The following is a 16,998-nucleotide window of genomic DNA, read 5'->3' as shown; positions in this document are numbered from 1 at the left end:
CTAAGGGATGGGGAGAGAGAGAGATGTGTTCAGTTAGTTGGATCATTCAGCTGCATTTCGGGCTGCCAAGTACTCACCGACTGCCGCCTGCTTCCTTGCGCTTGGGCTCCGCTGGACTGCTGCTCTTGGGCTCCGGGTTCCCTACTCCCTCGGCGCCTGCTGTGGGACGTTCCGGCTCCAGGGCGGCCATGTGCAGCGAATTGACAAAGTGATTCATGTTCCCGGCCAGCGCATTGCTTATCAAAGCAGTGGCCAGCGGCTTGATGGCGCCATTGTCCACGGTGAAGCAGGTGGACTCGAGGTTCACAATGCCCGAGGAGGGTGTGGGGCTGCAGGGGTAGAGAAATGGAGAGGAACAATGAGCAAGGGGAGCAGTGCGGAAGGTGTCTGTGGTGTCTCTTACAGTGGTCCTGGAATAATGCTCGCTGCTCGTATCAAGCTGCACGGCACAATGATGATCGGATGCGTGGGCAGCGCCAGAAAGGGTTGAGGCGTGGGCGCCTGCAATGTGGCAGCTGCCGCTGCTGCTGCTGCCGCCGCTGCTGCTGCTGCCACCATGGCTGGCGTGGGTGTCTTATTACGCGTCTGTGGGCTGAGTTTGCCGGTTGCCGCCGCTGCTGCCGCGGAGGCACTGCCCGCAGAGCCCGCTCCGCCCGCTTCTCGAGCGGCGACTGTTGCACCCTCCGCTGCTGCTGCTGCTGCTGCTGCTGCTGCTCCACCTTTGGGCGTCGAACGTCCGTCGGAGCGTCGGGAACTGCAGTAGTGCTGCTTGTGTGCACGATAGGTCTTGATGTTGTTGAAGCGTATATCACAGTCGCTGCAGTAGCGGTCCGTTTGCTGCTGGAAAGCGCTTAAAGTTAGTGGAAAATTTCTTTGATTTTTGGCAACCAAAACTCACTTGACTAGAACAGTCCTCGAGGGCGCTGCTGCTGCTGCCGCCGCCACCGCTGCCACCTGCCGCTCCTGGCACACCATTTGCCGTGAGACTGGGCAGACTGCCCAGAGATCCCAGGCTGCCCAGACTGGGCGCCGGTGAGGTCTGATGCATGCGCATGTGACGGTTCAGGGACACCTTCTTGTCCGCACTGTAGGAGCACTGGGTGCACGCGTATTGCTTGCCGATGCGCGCCACTTTAGCAGGTGGCTCCGAACCGCTGCTGCCACCGCCAGTGCCTCCACCCGCTGTGGTCTTATCTGCACCTCCAGCTTTGTCTGCACCTGCGCCATCCGCCTCCTCCGTGTCCTTGTTGCGATGCGAGCAATAGTACGCCTGATGCGCCTCCAGCGTGGAGGGCGAGCTGAAGGCAATGCCGCAGGGCAGGCACATGAAACGCGCGGGCTTCAGCAGCGGCTCCACGAGATCGGGCTGCAGGCTGGACTGCGACTGTGCCTGTGCCTGTGGCTCTGGTTTGATCTGCTGCGGCGGTGCCAGCAATCGCTTGTCCGACAGGTGCAACTCCTTGGCATCGGGCTTCAGCGCGGGATCCGAGGCTAGCAGCGCATTGAGTCGCAGCTTTGGCAGTCTCGGCGTGGGTGTGGGCGTGGGCGTGGGCGAAGGACTTGGCGATGGCGACTCGGAGGGTGGCGTTGCGGGCTGCTCCAGCTTGGGCACCAGGTTGCCAGCTGGCGGCGTGGGACTGCGTGGCGGCGTGCTGGGACTGCTGTGGGGTGTAGCCTCCTCGGCCTCCATTTCTGTTGCCCCTAGCTCTGCCTGCGTCTCTTCTGGTAATGCTACGGAGAGGGAGTCCTCTGTGTCTGCCTCCCCATCGCTGTTGTTGTTGTTATCCTGCAGATCCATGGGTTCGTCTTGCTCCTCCTGCTGCTGCTGCTGCTGCTGCTGTTGCTGCTTCTCTTCGCCCATTTCCTGAGCGGCTAAATCTTTGGAATCTGCAGGAGAGAGAGTTGAAGTAATCATTAGAGCGGTTTAAGTGGCATTCCTAGAAGCCTTCGCTGGCTGCAGATCAGCTTAAAGCTTAGGCAATTATTATCAAAACAAATTGTCAGTGGCGGGGAGTCAAAAGCTGTGAAAACAATGCGACAAGAGGAGCTGCGGACACAAGACAAGCGTCTCTCTGTGCACCGCGAATCTTTCTGGCTCTGGCCCACGTTTATCCACGCTGGCCATCTCTTCGTATACGTGGAAAACGCTGTGGCGGAAAAGCGACTGCAGGCTGCCACATGGTGGCCTTTGCCGCTGATGATTAGGGCCTCAGGATCCGGCAGGAACATTCACTGACATCTGATTTGTTTTTTGCCGCAGCAGCGGCAGCAGCAGAAATATTATAACGACCCATTGGTCGATGCTGGACGAGATTGTGGCAACTGCACAACAGAATGCAACTGCAACTGCAACATGGACAGGGGACATGGCACACACATGGCATGGCAAGGAATGGTTCGGACTGGCTCTGGCTCTGTCTCTGGCTCTGGCCATAGATGAAGCCACTGGATAAGGACGAGTTTGCATCGCATTCGCCAGAAATTCGACATCTTTTCGACTGGTTCTGCTCGTGCGGGCCTCAGTGCTGCTCTCTGCCACAATTCCCGCCAGAAAGCTGCGCGTTGACCTGTCAATTGCTGGCTATTGAAATGTCAGCACATCTTTCAGCCACAAACCAAAAAGAGAGAGAGAGAGAGCAAAGAGAGAAGAGAGTTCGTCGCCAGAGTCTTTTGAATGCCACTGACGACGCACTTGCAGCAACAGAGTTTGTGGCGGTGGGGAGGGGGAGAAATGTTGTTGCATTGACGGCCCGCCCTAATTGCCGCCGTCGATTCTTCACGAATTCACACAATTCTGCACGTGAGCAATCGGTTAGAAGAATCATCAGAGCAGAGGCAGGAGGAGGAGCGGCACAGAGGAACAGAGTTCGGGGCAAAAGGCATTCCGAGGCATTCTGCTTATTTGTAAGATATTTATTGCCTTCGATTGGGTTGCGATAAGCCGCACACGTAAAGTGTTTTGTCCGCAGCAGCAGCGGTTGAGCCTCCACACTGCCACAAGAGATGGCCCAGCGCCGATAGAGCGCAAAAAACGGGAGAAGACGCTAACAATGGTTCGGTTTTTGGGCTCTGGCAAAAGGTAAACCTTCCACGCTGACTCTTCCAACTTCCAGTTCAAGCTCTGCCCCTAGCGACAGCTGCCGCCTCTGCTTCGATGCTGCTGCTGCTGACGCTGCTGAGGATTAGGCCCAAGTTGCAGCACTGCAACAGATTTGCTCCAACGATTGTCTCGCGAGAGAGTGCCATCACCCAGCCCAACAGTCTCTCCCCCCCAGCCCGCACTTGTTGCGCTGTTGCGAGTACTGCTCTTACCACCTCATCATCATCATCATTGCCATTGCCATTGCCATTGCTGCATTGTTGCAGCATGCGGCATGTTCTGGGTTGTGAAAACTCGCCGAATAAAAGATTGAAAGGGTACATTTTAGGTACATTTGTGGTTTAAAAAAAGAATGAATACAACTTTTAGTAGAACTTTGAAGGATTTGACAGCCAAAATACTTTATAAATGTTCCAATTCGAGGAGGATTTTAACTAGAATCTGTAATTACGAAGGTAGGAAGTCTATCCAAAGCCCTCTCCACAAGTAATTCCCATTTACCATCCACAATCGAAGCAACCCCCTTCTGTGGAATGCCAAGGCTGCGTACGATGAGAATTCGATTTCGAATCTTGGAACATATTCAAAGGAACTGTGCAGGTCCCTCCACGCGGCTCACGGGGCTCTCTGATCGGCTGGGCGATCGTTTGTTTAGCCATTTCGTAACGTTACGCCGCCCCACACCTACTGCAGAAAGAGAGAGAGAGAGAGAGAGGTAGAGAGAGCGGCAGAGAGCGACTTGCAGTGTGGCCAACGCCAACAATTGTTTATCAATTTGTTAAATCAGCTTCGCCGCCGTTTCTCCACGCTGCAACGCTGTGGTTTCCACTCCACTCCACTCCCCTCCATCTCCCCACGCTCTTTGTGGTTGCGCTGCAACTGCGATCGATCCTCGCCGATAAGCGACACAAACACACAGTGAGGAGACTGCCGAGAGGGGGACAGGGGACAGAGGGGTTTTGTGGCACTTTATCAGCCGGCAGATGATTGTTGCCGGTTTCTCACTTTTGGACGCTCCAACTCCACTCCACTGGCTGCCACTCGGCGGCTGCGGTGGGCGTTGTTGCCAGCCATAAACAATCGAACAATTTGGTGTGCCCCGATCTTGGCCAGCAACTGGCAACAGAGGGGAGGGGATGGCACAGAGGATCCCGCGAGCCCTTTTGTTTCATTTGTCGCTGGGTTCTCAACCACTGGACCGCCGTCGCTGCTAATCGTTTGGGGTCAGAAAACCCGAAAAGACTGAACCCCAGAGCATCCAAAGGCGAAGCTCATTTCGTACTCGATGGCAGATCACCGCAGAGATCTCTTCTTGGTGGCAACCTTGGGGGAACACATTCGATTCGGTGGGTGTCTAGCATGGGTCTAAGACCAAGACCAAAACGTCGCCAGGGAGTCTGGCCAAGCCAGAGAGGAGTTGGCAGAAGGTCCGGGATGTGGAGGGAGTGTGCGTTGTGGTTGAGGGTACATTTGCGGGGTTTTTGTGGGGTTTTCTGTGGGTGTTTCCAGCCAGGGTTTTCTACCACTTTGATGAGAGAAATTAGAGCTGAGTTTGAGTGAAATTTGTTGACACAAAAAGGTACTCGAGTTTGGCAAGCAAAGTAAAACATTTCTGGTAATATTTTAGACCAAACTCCGTCCCAATCCGACTCCTTCCAATTACTTAGATTTAAATACTCCTTCAATGTTTTCTTTTTCCTGTTCCTGTTACTTTTTTCCCTCATTCGCGGACACCTCCTAAAGCTTCCCACTCGCTGGCTCATTAGTCAGCCAAAAAGATTTCTTGCCTTTCTGTCTGCTTTCAGTATAATTAAACAAATTTTTGCCAAGCCAATCGAAGATCGAGATTCTTTTTTTTCGGTGCAGTAATGGAAAAACGTGAGCAAGCAGCGCCAAAAGAGAGATACAGAGAATGAGAGAGAAAGAATGGCAGAGAAGAAGAGAGCGAAAGAGCGAGATGCAAACTGCAGCTGGGAGTCTCTGCGCTGATAAGAGAAATCTTCATTTTCGCGCGAAAATTTTGCCACCTTTCGTGGGTTTCCGGGCGGGAGACTGGGAGGAAGGCTGGAGGAAGACCTGGCACGGGCAATCAACGCCATCTCTCAGAGTCTCAGGATGAGGCTGGAGCTGGGACTGGGGCCATAGCTCTGGTCTCTCTCTCTCTCTCTCTCTCTGCGCCTGTCTGTCTGCGGCGCTTATCAATTGTTATTAATCAAGGAAAAGGCCCCTCGCGAGTGCAACAAGAGGAATCCACCAAATGCAAACAGCGCAAAGTTCGCAACAAAATTTCATTTCACTTCACACTTTTGGCCAAAAAGAACAAGTGGGAGGATCTGGAGAGCACAGGAGGAGCAGCAAAAGGATGACCAGGACGGTCCTGGTAGGAGGCCGTGTAAATAATCAAAATTCTCATATCTTTGGGGCTCCTCTTTCAAAATGCTATTCGTGATTTACTTGCCAAAATGGTGCTCTTTTTTGGTTTGCTTTTATTTGGATGCTCTTCTTCGTCTGGTAGTTTTTACACTCAAAATATAGGACTTTTATCTGATATTTCTGCCTCAAGATGGTTTCCATAAAATCCTTTCCTCTTCTTATTCCTATATCAAGAGTAATTCTTCTTTAGTTGAGAGAGAAAGTGAGAAAAAAACTCTCTAAATGTGATTCATAATCAGATTATTCCTTTAGATGATCTTAGACTGTTGATTCTACCTCCGAAAATATCCAAAGGAATTCATTTCCTAGAGGACAATTTCCATTTTCTCGTGTGTTCTTCTTCCAAGTATTTTGTGCTATTTATTCGCAAGTTTTTAGACTTTTTTAGATGTTATTTAAATTGAAATTCTTCCGAATTATTAACATATATGTTCTACCGTTTAGAGGATTTTCTGTGTAAGTTTCTCTATCCGAATCTCCCGAATCTTCCTCCGGCTGCTACTTTTCTTTCTTTTCCATGTTCTAGATACACTTTTTCCGTCCACCAATTTTCCACTCTTCAGACTCTTTTCTCTCTGAGAACCTTTCTTTTATTTCCTCTACCTCAAGCCCAAGTCATGTTCGGTTTCTTTTGGCACTCCACCCACCTCGTTTGCTCCATCGAAACATCCAACAGAAGTTCGATTTTCGGGCCAAAAACTAATTTAGTTCACTTGGGGTTCAACAGAGTTGCTGAGATGTCAATGGTGCAGCAGATAGATAGCAGTCCGCACAGAACAGTGCCTGCTATATGTATATGGACCAACCAATGCGGTACTGTATCTTCGATCTATAGAAAAACCAAAACACAGGCCACAAAACATCCACAGAGAAGCGGAGAGACAGAGAGACGGAGGGCAGCAGGCAGGCAGCAATTCCTCGAAATCGCCATCCAAGTCAAAGTCTCTTTTTGATGTCTTAATTAAAAAACGTGCAAATGATACAAGGGACAAGGGGCAACAGCAGAGGGAGGAGGCAGGGCAGCTGCAGTGGTGAGAGGGTGCCAGAGGGTGTTGCAGTCTCTGATCGTCTGGGCTGCCCCACTCTTTTGCAGCAGAGTTCAATGTTGAGCAATTGATGCAACTGTTGAGATGTGTTGCTGCAGTTGTTGTTGCTGCTGCCTCTGCTGCTGCTGCTGCTGCTGGTGCTGCTGTTGCATGGCATGCTGATAAGCAACAAGAGACGAGGATGCGAGGGGCTGTGGTGTGGTTTTTGGTAGTAGGGAAATTGTCGCAGTACTTGAAAATTTCGTGTGAGCACGCTCAGCGTCGATTGTTGCGGTCGTTTGGGGGACTCTGCTTGATCGCTTGATCAGCAGCGGAGAGCAGCAAAAACAGCAGCCAGCAACAGCAACAACTGCAGCAACATTTGTCGTCAGCAACAGCAGCAGCAGTAGAGTACAAGTTGCCGAAACATGGAATACCCTTTAGGCACTTTACTTATTTGAAGAGATTATTTCTCTCTGCTGCCATTTCTTTGATTAAACTTTCAAAAATCGCATATCCTACAAACTATTGTTTTAAGTCTACATACCCTCTCCGCCTCAAAGAGTATCCCCACAGGCAAAGCCACCAACACTTTTGCATGCCTGTAGCTTCGATTTTTTTGTTGCACTTCTTGGCTGCCAGCTGATCAATTGCGATCTTCAGTCGCGGGTATAGCTTTTGGCTTTCGCAGCTCCACTCTGCCTGTTGCTCCCACAATCTGCCAGTTTTGCTCTGCTGCTGCTCTGGCTGGTGCTGCACGGCAACAACCGCAACTGTTGCTGCACAAATTTAAATTGACCCAAGTGCAAGTTTGAATGTTGCTAATCTAAAATCAATGCAGCAGCAACATCACATGGGCTGGGGGATAGAGTGCAGAGACTGGTGTTGCAGGTAACATGGTTAGTTGTTTCCTAGCAAGCTCATAATTTGCGTTTATTAAACAAGTCCCTGGCATTTGCATAAATGTCGCTTTGGCTTGATTACAATCAGTAGATGATGATTGGACCGAAGAGGGGAATGGGATGGAAGGACATGGTACCAGCAGCAAAAACAGCAAACTGGCAACATGGCATCGGCAACATGGCAGTGTAGCAACATTTTACAGCAATTGTTGTATACAAATCACGCTTTCCGCTGATCAATCAAAAACAACTGACAACTGCTGCCCCCAAAAGGGTTGCCACACAATTCAATTGACTTCGAGTTCGCATTTTGCATTTGCTCTCTCCCTTTTCTCTTAGACACGACAGCAACATGTAGCTATCTGCTGCTGCTGCTGCTGCTCCGTTTTACTGTTACACTCAATTCGTGAGGGCTGCCCAGCCACGCCTCTACACCCAAACCCAACTCCCACTCCCACCCCCACTGTAGCTCTGTCCAAAAAATCGTGTCTGGCTTGTGTTAACTTAATTTCTCTCTTTTCTGCTGTCTGTCTGTAGCTCTCGCTCCTCTGCCTTCTATTTTGTTGCTGCCTTTCCGCGTGGCTCCCTCTGTGTGCAATTTTGGTGTTGTTGCTGCTGCTGCTGCTGCTGCTGGCTGACTGATGTGCTGATGACTTTTGATGTGTTCATCAGCCAATCACGACACGAAACAACAACAGAACAACGGCAAACAGCAGAGAAAGGGACTGCAGCAGGAGGGGAGCAGCAGCCGGAGGTAAGGTTTAACATTTCTTCTGTTCGAACAGTAAATTAAAGAGGCGCGAAAATTGCCTGCAAGCTGTGTGAATGGGAATTGCAAACGTGGCTCGTGGAATGGACAAGCGAATAAAACTTCCAGCAACGAAAACAAGAGACACAAGGCAGCCCACACACAGAGAGCAAAACGTAAGAGGGAAGAAGGGAGGGGAGTACGGGGAGCAGGCCTAAACAGGCGTCCAAGTTGCTAACAAGATGCGCGCAGTCAGCGACAAACAGCAACAGCAACAAGAAGTTAACAGAGCGAGCGAGAGAACAAAGCGAAAAGGCCGACACGCAAAAAGGAGTCCAAGTCCCAGGCCAAGCAGCAGCAGCCAAAAAGGCAGCCCAAGGAACCCCATGGTACGTACCCACCTCAACGACTGGGACTAACAAAGCGGCAAGGCAGACACATCATTACCTACCAATTAGGCCCCAAAAAGTGTGTGCGTCTGTGTGGCAGAGCAGAAGAGGAGAGCAACCAGGCAGGCAGGCAGTCAAGACAAACACGAAGGCCCCAGAGTATGGAGGCTGCTGCCTGGCTGCCTGGCTGCCTGCTCTTTTGGTGGCACAATAAACGTTTACAACGTTGCGAATGAGTTGGGTTTTTGGCGAGGCATGCGGCAGGAGGCAGCCAAGTGACTGACAGGCAGCAAATAAGCCATAAATGCAGGGAGGCCAAAGGCAGCCAAAAGGCTAGGGAGGAGCCGAAGCAGAAGAGACGTGGCTACCTGGAGGTACCTGGTATGGGGAGCTACCTGCGTTTCTGTGGCTCCTGCTGCTCCTGGGATGATGAAGTGCAAAGTGCCTGCTAACAGCTTGTAATGAGGCGGCACCCAAAAAGGGATGGATGCTCTTTTATATGCAAAAAGAAAGAGAGAAAGAAAAACAGAAAAAGGAGAGTGAGAGTGAGAGTGTCAGGAGTACACTCCACTGAATCGACAAATCCTTGTGGCATGGCTCTACCAGTCCGATAGCTGATTGAATTTCGCACTGGATTTGTACAAATAAAAAGGCAACAAACAAGCCAGCAAGCAAGCCAATCATTGAAGGGAAACAAGCAACATGATTGGACCAACCATCCAACCAGCCATCGGGGGAGCTGAGAGCAGAGCCACAAAAACCATTGACGAGGGTCATTCGTGCGTGTTTTAAGCCCCCAAGCAGCGGCTAAGCCAAATGCAAACACCAATGAGTGGGGCAGAAAGTGTGAAAAGCAGGGGAGAGCAAGGAAAGAAATGCTAGAAAGGGTGGAAGGCAGCTCTAGCCAAAGTTAGATGACAAGCGGAAGAGCTGGCAAGGAATCGATGGCAAGGGTTTTAGCAGAGGGAGAGAAAGCTAATTGATTAAACATTGACAGGAATGTCTCCCCTTTTATATGGAAAAGGATCAATCAAAGGCAAACCGCATAGCATGAATGCATTAGGACAAGTGAAGGATGTCAAAGTGCCAAGGAAATGGGAAAAGTAAAGGGAAGGAGAATTCCTTCAATCACATTCCCATTAAGGGGAGCTAAGAATGAAATGTGCCGGAAGGTTTCAAGGAAATTCACACATTCTAAGAGAGTTTTCTATCATATTAATCAGTCTTAGAATGATGGAAACGGAAGCGGCTGAAGTCCCTGAAGTTTGTAGCATGTCCAACAGCTGAGGAAATGTCCATCCTTCAATCCCATATTTTAAGATTAATTTTATAAAAGTTATCCTTCGAATAGAAGACACTTCAGGGAAATGTTGAAGTCATAAGTTCTGAAAGCCTTAAGGCTGAACTGCATAAAGACTCCAAGCAATCAGCTCTAAAGCTCAAAGACAAGTCCCTAAAACCCACTAAAATATTATTATACATATTTTACCCTGTCACACGTGGGCTTATAAATATACCCTTGATGTTCCTTTTTAATCTGTGAATATTTCTACTAAATAAAATTGGGATAACTTTTAATCTTGCAAAGTTGTTAAATTTGTTCCATTTTGCTGTGATTAAAAACGAATTCACACAGAAATACTTAGGCAGCTTTCCTCTGTTTATTTAGCAGAGTTTCTCTTCAGAATTAGATAAATAAAAGTTATACTTGTATGCATCCTTCTTATTCCCAATAAAATGAACATCAAAGATTTCCCTAAAGTTTAAAAGCAGTAAAAGACAACCTCCCCGAGCTGCACAGATAGATAGATAGATATTCCATGCAGCAGTGGCAGTGGCAACAGCAGCCAAGTGGCAAATAAAATGTATACTATTTTAACAATAAATTACGGCCTGAAACCCCCTACGGATATGCCCCCAAAATATTGACAGAGAAAGGAGAGCAGTGGCCGTGGCAGTGGCAGTAGTAGCACACAGCCTCGTAATCCTTTTTGTGGCGCGGCATTTATGAAATGTATTCTCATTCTCTCTCTTCTTATCGCTGGCCACAGATCACAACTGGTGGCGGCTCCTGGCGCTACTCCTCCTGCCTAAGTCCTGACCCTGGGACCTGTCTCTGGCCCTGGACTCTGCCCCACTTGCCTCGCCAGATGACGCTGTGCGATGGGCCGATGGGGCGATGGGCGCTGATGATGATGATGAGTTCGACTTGGGGCGGGCCTTTGGTCATAAAATGTTCAGGCGGCCACAGGATTCAAGTTGTTCTTCCATTTTTTGGGCACTGGGCGCTTGCCTTCGTCCTTGTCCTTGCGGTTGCGCACACAAAGGAAGAGGAGGGAGGGGTTCAGTGGGTGGGTTCTCCACAGGGTTCTCTCACTTTTTGTGTCGTGTCGTGGTTTGTGTGTGTGTGTGGCCATAACACCAAAACGCAATCCTTTGGATAAATTTTCTTATCTTTCGTCGACCAGACGACGATATTATTTTTAATACAACACAACCAAACACTTGTATGTGTGTGTGTGTTTGTGATTTATGTTGTAATTTTTTTATGTATATGGCAACCATTATACGACTCTTTATCATCATTCTTTGTGGGGTCACACACGGGGCAAGCAGGCAGGCAGGCAGGCAGACAGGCAGGCAGGCAGGCAGGGAAAGGGTGCACTTTCTTTCTTGTGCGAATTATTTTGAAATGTGACTCAAGGATTTTGGGTGCTTTAGATGATCCCTGCTGGGGGTAATCCCTGCTGGTTTTATGGCAATGGTGGCTTAAGAGTTGACTTGACTTTTTGCTGCTTTTTTTTGTAGCTGCAAACTGCAAGAGGAAAAAGTGTGAAAAAGAATTCAAGCCAGATTATAATGAGCCATATTTAGGGCTATTTTTGGAGGGATCTGCAGAAAGACTCGGAAATATTTTATACACAAGAGAGGGATATTTCTTGAACGTTGATGTCTAGATGATCCCTTAGGAGTTCTGAGCTTCAGCAGCTTGTAAAAAATATATATTAAAATTCTCCCAATTGATTTATATGCCATTATTAGCTTATAGACATAGTAACCTCCTTTCTGCCTCAGTTCCACAGCTGCTTTCCACTGCATTCCCCACCCAAAAGCAACTCTCTTGCGTATGCGTAATATTCTCCAGCCCAAAAAAACAAAACAACTGCACAGCGGGTCGAGCGCGTTGTGAGCGTCTCTGTGGGGCCATAGGGGTAAGAGATATGGTAAGAGGCATGTTGATTGAACGCTAATGATAACGCAGGTGAGTCGTGAGCGCCGTGTAATGGTTTTTTCTACACCCCCGCTCCCTCCTCATTATTGCAGTTGCCTGCTGCCCGCAGCAAATGCAGCAAATGTTTCCCGCATTAAGAGCCCCCCCTTGAAAAAAAGAGAAAACTTTGTGGCTGGCCCCTCTACACTCCCTTTATATGTGCGCCCCCCCGCTGTCCGAAAGCTCTCGTGGAGCTTGAACCTTGTCAAATGATTAATTACATGCCGAAAAGCTATCTAACAATTTGACTTGATGTCGGGAGTGTGGAGTGTGGTGCTGTGTGTGTGTGTGGTTTCCCCCTCTCTCGCTCTCTTTGGGTGGATTGTCATTAAGCGAACGGCAGCAGCAACAGCAGGGAGACATAATAAAAAATTATGCCATAGATAAAATGCCATTAGAGAAGCAGAGAAAGAGACAGAGACAGAGACAGAGCGGGAGGGAGGGAGACGCACACATGCCATGGCTGGAGTGTGGTTAGGAGGTCACCACTTAGCGCCATTAGAAGGCAGCCAACAAGCGGGGCAGGGCGGGAGACAAACAACAAAGAGGAGGCAGGCAGAGGCAGCCAACCAGGCAAAAGCCGGGCCACAGCACAGGAGGAGGACGTCACTGGGGGGATTCTGTGGCGAGCTGCAAGTATGCAATTCTGCAAGATAAGCCAAGGCATTCATGAATTTCATAGATAAAAACCCACCAACACACACACTGACAGAGAGCGAGCCAGAGAGAGCAGAGAGACAGACACAGAGATACGACTACAGCCAGGGACAGGCGCACAGGGAGCACAGGAAGGACAGGGACAGGCGCTTACAGTACATTGCACAGGAGCAGCAATCGGTGGCAGCAGCAAGAAGCAACAGCAGCAGCCACAGCAAATGCAGAGCGCCAAAAGTGAGCAACGTCATCATCAGCATCATCATCAGTAGATGCAGCAGCAGAGGCAAAACCAACAGCAGTGGCAAGTGTAGCAAGTGTGTGGCAGCAGTGGCAAGTAGAGTGCCATCAATGGCAAGCCACAACGCAAAACAAAAACAGCAGAGGCTAAGCAGCAGAGTCAAGAGATATCCAGAAGATGGAATACTCTGCTAGGAGTGGGAGCAAAAAGCCCAAAGGATTCGAAGTGAATCATTGGAGAATTAACCGAAACGGATGATCAATCAAAATAATCAAGGAAGAAACAACCACAGGAACAAGTAGGCAGTTGCCATAAGCTTCCAAGAATTGGTGGACATTTTATTAGACATTTGGCTAATCAGAAGAAGAATCTGCCGAACAGCTGCAGAAATGACACCAAGATTAGTCAACAGAAAATATAGAAAATAGCATTGATGATAGCAGAAAAGAAACTCAATCCACAAACCATCAAAGAGGCGCATAGAAAGTTAGGGAATCCCAACAGAAACATTCATCAGCTCCACAAATTACACCAAGAATAGTCACCATAAAATAAGAAATAAAGCATCAACGATAGAACAAATTATCTCCATCGAAAGTTCCTCAAAGATATGGAAAGAAAGCTGTGAAATAATTCCAAAGAAACCTTCTATCTGTTGGCAGCATCCATAAACTTCATCACAAACCAAACCTGCGATCAGCTGCCACTAAACTTAAGCCCAATCTGTGCAGCAAAGGAAAATAAATGCAAGTGTAGGACACAGCTCGCGTATCTATTGGACACAAAGTGTGGCACAAGCCAGCGTGGAGGCAGGAGTGCAGTGGGTGGCGATAGTGTGAGCTTCCCAAAGGAATGCTCTCTCGCTCTTCCTCTATCTATCGCTGTGTGCCTGTGTCCCTGGCCGTCGCCGTTTCCATGGAGTGTCAACAGCCAGATAAAGATTAGCCCAACAGAGAAACGCCCACTTTTTTTTTAGGCAAACTGTTACGCCCACTCGGCCACTCTACTCACTGGCCTCCTGCCCCTATCTGGTGTGTGTGTGTGTGTGTGTGTGTGTGTGTTTGTGCTCCTGCTGCTGCTTTAGAGAATATCTTTCACTGACGCAGCACAAAAACGGGCCACGTGGAAGGGCTGCGATAGAGCTCGGCTGCTGGATGGACAACAGTGGGGCGAGCCGAGGAGAGGCGCTCCAAATGCCGCCTGTATTTTGGGCTGGTGGCGGCAGGATTATTAATGATGAATGCTTGAGATGGCAGCGAAATGGTGTGGAATGTTGCAGGTTAGATCAAAAAAGGAAAACCAGGAACGGTTTTAGCAGAGAAAAACAGCAGCGGGTTAGAAATGAACCCTTTCTAGATAGATGATAAATGATCGCAGGAAGGAAGCAAAGAATTCGAAGAGAATTTCATAGCTGAAAGATAGAAATATCGCTGGAAAGACATACAAATTAAGTTAGTCTTCACAAATAAGAAATTTTCTACAGAAGTGCCTTGCCCAATCGTCTCATTAGATCTCACACGATCTGCGTATTGAATTTCTAGAGACTTTCTAAGCTTTTGCGATAGAGAAAAACACTCAGAAGGTGCCAATTGTTCTTGGAAAATATGGAAATCAGTAGCCAAATAATATATAGACATTCTTAGATGCATAAATACAACAAATGGGAACCATTTCCATAAGTCTATCCTGCCACAGCAAATATTTATATGCCTGCTTATCGGAAATAGTGTCACCCGCACTCCGCTCCTGTCTAAAGTAGAGCAAAGAAAAGGCACAGCGGACCAGAGGCAGTGAAAGCAGCGACAGGGAGAGAAAGGGTTGGACTGTGGGCTGCCGGCTTGGGGGTTCATGGGAGACATCGTCGTCGTCGTCTCAATGACGTTGACACTGCCTGATGATTATGAAGTGATATGAAATTGATGCCAATGATGCCTCATGCCAGGGCAACAGAAGAGTGAAGTCAAAATACATGTCCCCGGGGGCAACAGAAGGAGGAAGGGCTGTAACAGGCAAAAGGGGTTACAGCAGAAAGAGAGTGAGAGACTGAGAGAGTGAGACAGAGGGAGGAGAACTTGACCCGTTGTCATTTCCTGCAGTCCATCGAAGTGACTGAAACGAGGGTTGTGTGTGTGGTGTGGTGTTCTCTCCACACCCCTTGCTGGCAGCGTTTACGTTTCTATTTTTGGGCAAAGGGTTCATTCCGGAGGCTTAGGGTTTAGGCTGAGGTCCTGCTGTGAGGTGTCAAAAATCACCAAAAACCGCAGAGTAGTGGCCTCGGGGAGCGGGGTAGGTGTACCCAGTGTCACTGCACTGATAACCAAAAACGAAGAAATTGTATTAAATTAGAGAGCTCTTCCCCCGCACTTCCATCTTTTTTTGGGATTAAATTTTTATTGGCAAAATATCAGCAGCCCGCAGGAATGGCAGGGAAAGCGTTGCAGGAGGAGGAGGAGGAGGAGGAGGAGGAGGAGGGTTGGAGTAGGGGCAGTGTCTACACATCGAGGAAATTTATTATTGGAGCATTAACGGGTTATGTCTGTCGAAGAGCGAGAGAGAGAGCGAGAGAGAGCGAGAGACAGTGTCTGTTTCCCTGCATTCGAACAGATAAGAATTTATTTTTTGGCTTTGGCCCATTTCGTTTAAGCTTAAACTTATCGCGGATTGAACAGTGGACAGCGGCAGCTAGAGTAAATCGATTGGGTTGTGGGGAATTGGAGGGTATAAAGGATAAGGGACAATGGATGGAAGTTTTCTCTTGTGGAAGAATGTTGCTGCTTCAGGGCTGATGGTACATACCTCTGCTGTCAACGGTCATCTCTTCTGTGGTATCGGAACAATCACCTGAAAGAGGGAGGGAAAATGGATTGAAGATTAGAGATTGTAGATGTGGAGATTTAGAGATTGGAGATGCAGCACTTCGTAGAGATTACAATGTGCGAAATCGATTTCAGGGTAATATTTTAGAGGTTAAAGAAGAAAACTTAGAGATATTATAGAGCTACAAACGGTTGATAGATTTCATAAAAAATATCCATAAGGAAGATCCAAAAATTCTGAACGAAATTTATGTTCCAAAAAGATTTTTGTAATAAATGCAAACACTTAAGAGTGATCTTTCGTTTGCTCTTAAAAGTAATAGTTTGTAATATTTGTTGACAGTAGATTGTCCTAAAAATAATATTAATTTGCTGGAAGATGCATCCAGGTCTTAAGTGTATACAAAAAAAGACATCTAGTAAGAGATAATGGGCCACAATTTGCATTGAATGTCGGGTAGATCTTTCCGAATCGCATAACCATCATAACCACTGATGATTTTTAGAATATTGTTTGGAAATATTACGCTCCGCTTTGCAATCCTTTCCACCACTCCACACCCTTCAATAATGGCTAAGAGATAATTCGCTTCTGTCGTAAGGGATTACGATTACGAGCCGTACTGGCAGCGATCATCATAATTGCTGTTCAAGTGAAACGCTGTTTGTTTTTTCTCTACTATCCCATCCAATCCCCACCGCCCATTCTCTGTTCTGTTTCTAGTATCTTTGTATCTTTGTATCTGCTGTTGTGTGTGTGTGTGTGTTTGAGGAGAGCTACGCACAGTAGCCCCGTCCCCCATGGGTTAGCCCGGTGTTCAAGCGCGTCTCCAAGTCCATTACACAGCACTACACAACGCACAGTCTACACTAGCCTACACACTCCACACCCCTTCCTGGTCACGTCGACGACTCGTCTTCGTCTTCGTCTTTTCGTTTTGTTTGCTGTTTCTTTCTCTCTCTCATTTTTGATTATATTTCGCTGATTATTCACTTCAAGGAATTATAATAACAATAATAACAACAATCCGCAGAATTCCTTCGTTTTTATTTCTGCCTCTCTTCAACCTCTTCTGCCTCTTCCATTCGCTTGCCACAGATTGCAGATAGCAAAGCACACACACACACACACACATGGCTCTCTGTGGTGGAGCTCTCTGGCCATGGAATGAATGTGAAGCCACACAGCGCAGATAGTCGTCTGATAAGCAACTGAAAGCTGGCTGGAATGGACTTGGACAAGCCGGACACCACCGCTCGCCCGAGCCCCAGCAGCCCAGGCCAAGCAAACGTAAAGGTAAAGGCAGAGGCAACTCCCCAACCCTTTCCCCAGCAACGTGTGCGTCGAGGAGTCTTCCAAGTGTTCGACAGCAATTGGCGGGATTCATTCTCTCTCTCTCTCGTACTACACCCACACAT

General features: G+C 48.3%; 1 protein-coding gene across 4 annotated transcripts in view; it reads right to left on the bottom strand.

Annotated features, from left to right (window-relative positions):
* Positions 1–16,998, bottom strand: part of LOC117582662 (zinc finger protein ush) — a 69,210-nt gene that overhangs the window by 2,748 nt on the left and 49,464 nt on the right. For 2 of the 4 annotated variants that reach the window (XM_034270575.1, XM_034270577.1), the window contains exons 2-5: positions 15,560–15,604; positions 899–1,887; positions 404–840; positions 78–329 (exon numbers count right to left, since the gene is read on the bottom strand). In XM_034270575.1, the coding sequence (XP_034126466.1) occupies positions 78–329; positions 404–840; positions 899–1,887; positions 15,560–15,604 (1,723 nt within the window). The remainder of the gene's footprint in view (positions 1–77; positions 330–403; positions 841–898; positions 1,888–15,559; positions 15,605–16,998) is intronic. The other 2 variants (XM_034270576.1, XM_034270578.1) reach the window with 1 other exon arrangement.

This window comes from Drosophila guanche, unplaced genomic scaffold (assembly GCF_900245975.1).
Source record: "Drosophila guanche unplaced genomic scaffold, DGUA_6, whole genome shotgun sequence".
In the NCBI taxonomy this organism is placed as follows: Eukaryota; Metazoa; Arthropoda; class Insecta; order Diptera; family Drosophilidae; genus Drosophila; species Drosophila guanche.
Note: the sequence above shows the minus strand (reverse complement) of the source record. Positions and strands in the feature narration are given on the sequence as shown.